The following is an 8,219-nucleotide window of genomic DNA, read 5'->3' on the forward strand; positions in this document are numbered from 1 at the left end:
GAGCTTTGAAATTACTTAGGCATCTGATTCATGATGTCTGGGGTTTGTGATGTTATGTGACATTTTCCTCTGCCTATCCACTTTTCCCTTTTGGTTTCACAAGTTCCATTGCAATGTTATATTCTAGAACAGGAGTGGCAAACTTTTTCTGTTAGGACCAGATAAAAAATATGTAGTCATTGTAAGCTAGCTATACTATCTCTTTCACAACTACTCAACTCTGCCACTGTAGTACAAAAATAGCCACAGATAACATGTAAATGAATAAGGAGGCCATTGTTCCAATAAAAACTTATGGACACCAAAACTTGAATTTCATAGTTTTGGTGTAATATCCTCAAGTTTTTCAACCTTTAAAAATGTAAACATCATTCTTATAGGCCAAATAATAGGCAGTGGGCCAGATTTGGGTTATTTGCCAACCCCTGTTTTGGAATCCTGACTTTAAGTTTAGAAGACTGTCTTCATACATAAAATGTGTGTATTTCATCTAATTAGCACAAATTGAGGGGGATTTTATTTCCCTAGTTCTGCTGGGACACTTAACCCCAATTGTCATCCCATAGACTTCTCATAAAGATCTCATTTGTGTATCCATTGATTCACTAAGTGATTTCCTGATGTCCAACTCCGTATAGATAACAAAATTCTGTACATTCATGGATTTCAGGTGAATGTGAGCTGGTATGAGGTGGGACTATCTCAGATTGCAAGTGGGCTGTGTTTCCTCACACATCTTACATAGGCTGCTATACTGAGGAGGAGGTTTCCTGGGAGAGAACTACATGTAAGGAAAGAACTAGACAATGTTTTTCCATGAAACAAAGCAGGGAGAGGGGATTTGTCCACTCTTTTGTAGAGCAGAGCAAGGATTCAAACCACTGGAAATTCCAGAGAAATTGGTGGGACTTTCTCACTTTGAGGATTCCTGAACATCTGCAGTGGAAGGAGCCAGTATAGGGAGCAAAACCTAGAAAACAGAGTAATACCCAGGGGAGATGATGAGAATAGAGCACAGCAGCAGAGGAATGAAAGTACCTACTCCTTAGCCCACTGGACTTGTGAATATAGGGAAGACCTCACCTTGGAGATTTCCTCTAATAACAGAAGGGAATATCTAAAGGGTTGGGTCATGCATGTCAGTAAGAACAAGAATTTGGGAGAAAGCTCACAACCTCATTACCTTTTCTGGTCCATACAATAAGCCTGGGAGGTGATTGTCTTCATCTTACTGATAAATATTATGATCTTCAAAGAGATGTGTCTCTTACATTTCTAAAGAGATCCTAGAAGCAAGTTAAAATTGAGATTCTGTCACAAGTGTTTATTAAGTGCTCATATTGCTTTTATAAGGTGGTCACATTGCTTTTTTTTTTTTTTCTTTTTTTTTTGAGACGGAGTCTCGCTCTGTCGCCCAGGCTGGAGTGCAGTGGCCGGATCTCAGCTCACTGCAAGCTCCGCCTCCCGGGTTTACGCCATTCTCCTGCCTCAGCCTCCCGAGTAGCTGGGACTACAGGCGCCCGCCACCTTGCCCGGCTAGTTTTTTTTGTATTTTTTAGTAGAGACGGGGTTTCACCGTGTTAGCCAGGATGGTCTCGATCTCCTGACCTCGTGATCCTCCCGTCTCTGCCTCCCAAAGTGCTGGGATTACAGGCTTGAGCCACCGCGCCCGGCCGGTCACATTGCTTTTTATAAGTAATACGTGTTCCATTTTGAAAAATAAGAAATTATGGATAAGCAAGAATAAACTCCCTCTTAATTCTACCACAAAGATAAACACGATTTTCTATATATGTGTGTATATATGTGTATATATATATGACTGTTTATGTTCATATTTAAGATTTAAAGTAAAAAAGAATGCAAAGAATGGTTTTTAAAACTGTTTTATTAACTTCACAATATATAATGAGCATCTTTCCATGCAGTAGGTAAAACTCCCCTGCTGACAGAAGCTTACAAACTGGGTCAAAACAACATTCAGTTAGAAGCTGGTAATAGGAGACCTACAAGAAATAGGTAACATCAAAAGGTTTACGACAAAGGTACACCACAAATGTGCAAGTTTAGAAGCAGGGGTCTCCCTATTAACTTCAGGGAAACCATCAGGATTCAGGGCATAAGGCAAAACTCATCGTGATGGTCATGGTGAGGGGGGTCAGTGCTGACTGCCCGCAGACTATGACTCAACTGTTTTTCCCTCAGCTTTTCCATCAGCTGTCTCACCTCCTCCCCAATCCTTTCCATATTCTCCTCTCTCATCCTTGCCTGTGGCTCTCCAAGCCTATGCATTATATCCCATCTATACTGCAGGGTGGGCTGCCTAACGCGGAACCGCCTACGATTTCCTCTAGGCACACAGTATTCACCAACATTCAAAGGGAGGGCCAAGGGCTCCCCTTTATTAGCAACTTGCTCCTTTTCATCTTTTTCATCATTTTCCTGGTTGACATTTTCCACGTTGAGATTGTTTAACGCTCGTTCCTCTTTGGACTCCATTACTCCTAGGAGACAGAGAGAAAATGGACTCAATTCTTGGTGAACTGATCAGCACCGAGGACAGAGGCCCGACTACCCACCTTTCAAAATTCAGAGCCCTGGATTTCAAAGGCCTTTTTTAAATTTCATTTTTTTTTCCACCAGAGAGGCCCCGTGTACCCTCGGGGTGGGGTGGGAGGCAGTCCGCGCCCCTCTCTCCCGCAAAGCCCACCATCTTCTCTGCAGATCCATCTCCAGGCCTCTGCAGGCGCCAAAATGGAGGACGAAGAAGGGGTGGGGGTGGGGGATCGCGAAGCGTGGCGGTGAAGGCACGGCTTGGGGTCCTAGACTGGGCTTTCCTCATGTTCTGACCCCCGCCCCCCCACAGTCCCTCACACCGACCTGGGCCTATCCTTGCAGTCTCCTCCTCCTCCCGATTCTCGACGTGAGGTGCGTCGCCTCGACACTTAGCCTCGCAGACCTGCAGACGGCCGGGGTGGGAAGAGTGGAGGCTGCTGCAGCGGAACACTAGCGAGGACCCGCCGCCACCCGGCCCCTTCCCCGCGCCGGGCCCGGGCCCTCCTAGCCGCCCTCTCTCCGCGCCTCAGCCGCCCCGCCCCCCGAGCTGACCACCATTTTCTGCATCAAGAAGGGCGGAGCAAGGATGTCAGAAAAGATTGCGCTGGTGGCGGAGGCAGGTGCTTCAGAACGGCCGTAGCCTCAGGACCGCCGGCTCCCGCGGGGCCAGGCACCCTTCCGCTCACGAAAGGCTCGCGGTCCCGCAGCGGGGCCCCGGGGCTACATCTTGCACCGGCTGCGTCTCTGCGCGGCTCCCCGGGGGTGGGGCATCCGCAGGCCGGCGCCGCTCCCCCACACCAACCCCAGGGACCCTCTCCGGCTCCCTTACCTGCTCCCCCTTCGCTTCCTGCTTTCGGGGCCGCACCTGGCCCGCACGTCCTCAGGGCCACCGGGAACAGGTACCACAGCCTTGAAAGGAGCGAGCGACGGCGGCTCTGACGCCAGAGCGAGGCAAGACTCAGTGTTGGCCGATCACGTGGGGCTGTTGTCATCGCCAGCGGCTCCGCCCCCGTCCCACGCTCCCTCCTGCAGCCTGGAGTCAGGTGGGACTTTCGGGCCCGCCCCCATCCTCACCATGAGTCCCTTTTAACATCCCCAGCCTGGGCCCTGCCACTCTCCCTTCTCTGTGTATTCTTGAGACTTCCCTTGCCTGCCCAGGAAGGACGGAAGGTATCTTCTCAGGGAGCTGTTGGCCATTCCCACTTCTCTGGGGACTTGCCTCTCTCTGCCCTTGGCTCCCAGGATTCACCTCCTTCTGCCTGTCTACCTCCTTCTGTCCTCTCTCCTACTAATATTCTCCGTTTTCCCTCCACTAAAATGAGTGGAAGAGGTGTATCAGGAAAGGAGCCCAAGAGAGTAGGCTTTTCTCATTCTTAATACCTTTCTGTATTATTTCTTTTGTATGAAACAAAAAATTAATATACTTATTTAAAAAGGAAAAAAAGTTATTTTTTAATTACTTTTACTTGAAAAACGGGATTAAAGTTGGGCAAAACATCCCAACCACCTGTCCTGTTAAATCATTATATAAATATAGACGCTACAGGCAGCTGTTTTTTTAGAACTTGGAAAAGAACAGGGCAGCTGATGGCTCCCCTTTTGAGGGGCCCTGGACACATGAGGCCCTTCTATGGGATGAGCTAGTGAATTGTAGTGCTGCAGAGCCTTGTTGGGTTTTCATAATTAAAAGAAAAAAAAAGACCTTTTTCACAAATTTCTGGTTCAAACGATAAGTATGTCTTTATTTAAAGATCAAATAATCATGTATTTAGGAAATCCAAAGAGATCTACGGTAAACCTACTATAGGAGTATGAATTGATTTTAAGAAGATTGCAGTTACAAGATAAATATTACAAACGTACTCATAGATGTATTTGAAAATGCAAAGGACCTAGAATAGACAAATATGTTTTAAAAAATATCCTACAAATCTTGAGCGTTACATTATATTATTTCAAGACTTAAGGTGTAATAATAAAGTTAGTGTAGTAGTAAACATAGACCTGTAGATCAATAGAACAGAATAGAGAGTCCAGAAATAGACCCATACTTATGTTGTTAATTAATTTTTGACAAAGGTGTCAAAGTAATTCGATATGGAAAATGTAGTCTTTTAAACAAATGGTGCTGAAATAACAGAATTCTTAAAGGAAAAACAGGAGCCTTGCCTTCTATCTATACTATACACAAATTAATTCAAAATGGATCATAGATCTAAATGTAAAAACTCAAATTAGAAAACTTCTAGAATAAAACATAGAGAAAAACTTTATAATCTTTGAGAAAACGATTCCTTAGGACAGAAAACGAACAGATCACAAAAGAAAAAATGAGAAATTGGATTTATCAAAATTAAAAACTTCTACCATTTAAACCACATGGTTAAGAAAATGAAGTGAGAAGCTGGGAGTAAATATTCACAATATGTGTATCTGACAGTGGGTTTGAATTCAGAGCATATATAAAGAACTTCAAAAACTCAAAATAAGAAGGCAAATAATGCATTAAAAATGATAAAAAGATTTGAATAAACATTTCACAAAACTACATACACAAATTACCAATGAGCTCATGAAAAGATGCTCAACCTCATTAACTATCAGGGAAATATAAAATAAAGCCAGAATGAAAAACCACTGCACACCCATTATAATTGCTGAACTTAAAATGACTGACAGTCCCAAGCACTTTTGAAAATACTAAACAATAGAAACTCTCACTGATTGTTGGTGAGAGGTTCAACCACTCTAAGACTTGGTGGCAGTTTCTTAAAAAGTTAAACTTAGACTTACCATATGTCCTAGAAATTCCACTTTTTGGAATATTCCCAACAGAATTTAAAACATATTTTCTCAAAAATATTTGCATAGGAAAGTTCATAGAAATTTCCTTTATGATAGCCCCAAAGTTGATAAAAATCTAAATGTCCAACAAGTGAACTGATAAACAAATTGTGATGTATTCATACATTTTAAAGCTGCTAAGCAATAAAAAAGTGACAAGCTACTGATACAAACAGTAACATAGATGAATCTTTAAAAAACGAAAAAAAATTGTATATATAAAGACACCAGCCACAATTGAGTGTTTTCTGCATGATTGCATTTATATAAGTTCTAAAACAGGCAAAACTAATCTGTACTGATATAAGTTGAATCAAATCAGTTTTTGCCTGACTTGAAAGTTGGGGTTTTTCTGATTGCAAAGAGGCATAATGGAACTCTCTCAGCTGAGGAAAACATTCTGTATCTTAATGAGGTAGTGACTCCATTGACAAATACATTTGTTGAAATCACTGAACTATATAGTTAAAAGGTGTGTATCTTATTGTATGTAAATTATAGCCCAATAAGTTTTGCTAAAAATCAAATATCTAGGAATAAATTTAATTAAATACTTTCAAGACCTCTACACTGAAAATTATAAAATAGTTTCAAGAACATTAAAGAATAACTAAGTATAGGTATTAACATGATCATGGATTGAAACACTCAATATTTTAAGGATGTCAATTATACCCAAATTCATCTATAAATTCAGTGCAATCCATATGGAAATCTCAACAGCTCACTTTCTGTTGATGAGCAGACTTCAAATATGTGTATGAAAATACAAAGAGGTGGGTGGGGTGCAGTGGCTCACGCCTGTAATCCCAGCACTTTGGGAGGCCGAGGCGGGCCGATCATGAGGTCAGGAGATCCAGACCACCCTGGCTAACATGGTGAAATCTCGTCTCTACTAAAAATACAAAAATTAGCCGGGCGCAATGGCAGGCGGCTGTAGTCCCAGTTATTTGGGAGGCTGAGGCAGGAGAATCGCTTGAACCCGGGCGGCAGAGGTTGCAGTGAGCCGAGATTGCGCCACTGCACTCCAGCCTGGGCGACAGAGTGAGACTCTGTCTCAAAAAAAAAAAAAAAAAGAAAAAAAAAATACAAAGAGCCAAATATAGCTAAGACAGCCTTTTAGATGAAGAAAGCTCCAAAACGTCCACTACTAGATATCAAAATTTAATAAAATTATATGAGTATGATATTGTCTCAAAGATTAAAATGTGTCTGTGTTTGTGTGTGTGTGTCTATCTTATATGGACCTGTGAAACATACCTACCTACACAGTTACCTAATTTATGATAAAGGTGACAGTTCAATGAAGTGGAGGAAGCATTTTTCTTTTCAAAAAGTGGTTTTGAAAAGATTAGTGGATATCCATACGGGAAAAAGATGTATATTGATTCCACCTTACATAATACATTAAAAAAAAAAAAAACTCAGTGGATTACAGACCCAAATGGGAAAGGTAAAAATGTAATCCTAATGTAAAAAAACACAGGGGATCATCTTCATGACTTTGGAGTAAGCAGTTTTCTTAAACAGGACACAGAAAGCACTAAGCATGAAGGAAAAACATTATAGGTTGCACTTTATTCATATATATAAAAAAAAAACCAACTTCTAGGCCTGGTGCGGTGGCTCATGCCTGTAATCCCAGCACTTTGGGAGGCTGAGGCGGGCAGATCACCTGAGGTCAAGAGTTCAACACTAGCCTGGCTAACATGGTGAAAGCCTGTCTCTACAAAAATACAAAAAATTAGACAGACATGATGGCAGATGCCTGTAATCCCACGTACTCGGGAGGCTGAGGCAGGGTAATCGCCTGAACCCAGGAGGTGAAGGTTGCAGTGAGCCGAGATTGTGCCACTGAACCCCAACCTCGGCGACAGAGTGAGACTCTGTCTCAAAAAAACAAAATTGTTTATCATACAGCACCATTAAAAGAATGAGAAAGCAACCTGCAAACTGGGAGAAGATATTTGCAACAAATATATCTAACAAATGACTCGTGTCCATAATGTATTATATTATAAAGAACTCTTAAAAATAAGTAAGAAAAGGAAAGATAATACAATGGAAAAATGGGAAAATATCTTTAAAAAACACTTCACAAAACAGAACATTTAATAAAATAAATGTTCAATAATTTTTGAAAAGATGTTCAGCTTCATTACTTTTTAAGAGAAATGCAAATTACAGCCAAAATGTGATGTCACTGAACACCACCCAGACAGTCTAAAATAAGAAAGACAGAGACCGGGCGCGGTGGCTCAAGCCTGTAATCCCAGCACTTTGGGAGGCCGAGACGGGCGGATCACGAGGTCAGGAGATCGAGACCATCCTGTCTAACACGGTGAAACCCCGTCTCTACTAAAAAAATGCAAAAAATTAGCCGGGTGTGGTGGCGGGCGCCTGTAGTCCCAGCTACTCGGGAGGCTGAGGCAGGAGAATGGCGTGAACCTGGGAGGCGGAGCTTGCAGTGAGCCCAGATCACGCCACTGCACTCCAGCCTGGGCGACATAGCAAGACTCCTTCTCAATAATAATAATAATAATAATAATAATAATAATGACAGAAAACAAGTATTTTACAAGAATGTGGTAAAACTAGAGCTGGTACTACGGATTTGGAAAACTGACAGAACATGGTCAAAATCAACATATGTATACTCTAAGGCCGAACAATTTCGCTCTAGATGTCCTATACTAATCATGTGTTCATTGGTCTACCAAACAGCACTTACACATGATCTGTAACAGCACTTTAAAAATTGCCAACAATTGACCGGGCGTGGTGGCTCAAGCCTGTAATCCCAGCACTTTGGGAGGCCG

The 8,219-nt window shown here is 42.2% G+C and overlaps 1 protein-coding gene across 1 annotated transcript; it reads right to left on the bottom strand.

The window, feature by feature from the left end:
• Positions 1–1,870: 1,870 nt before the first annotated feature.
• On the bottom strand, positions 1,871–3,564 carry BEX2 (brain expressed X-linked 2). Its single transcript, XM_033201926.1, has 3 exons — positions 3,386–3,564; positions 2,881–2,959; positions 1,871–2,504 (listed from the first exon to the last, which is right to left on the bottom strand). The coding sequence occupies exon 3, from the start codon at positions 2,497–2,499 to the stop codon at positions 2,113–2,115; it is 387 nt and encodes a 128-aa protein (XP_033057817.1). The 5' UTR covers positions 2,500–2,504; positions 2,881–2,959; positions 3,386–3,564; the 3' UTR covers positions 1,871–2,112.
• Between the last annotated feature and the right edge of the window lie 4,655 nt (positions 3,565–8,219).

This window comes from Trachypithecus francoisi, unplaced genomic scaffold (genome assembly GCF_009764315.1).
Source record: "Trachypithecus francoisi isolate TF-2019V2 unplaced genomic scaffold, Tfra_2.0 Lachesis_group6, whole genome shotgun sequence".
NCBI lineage: Eukaryota > Metazoa > Chordata > Mammalia > Primates > Cercopithecidae > Trachypithecus > Trachypithecus francoisi.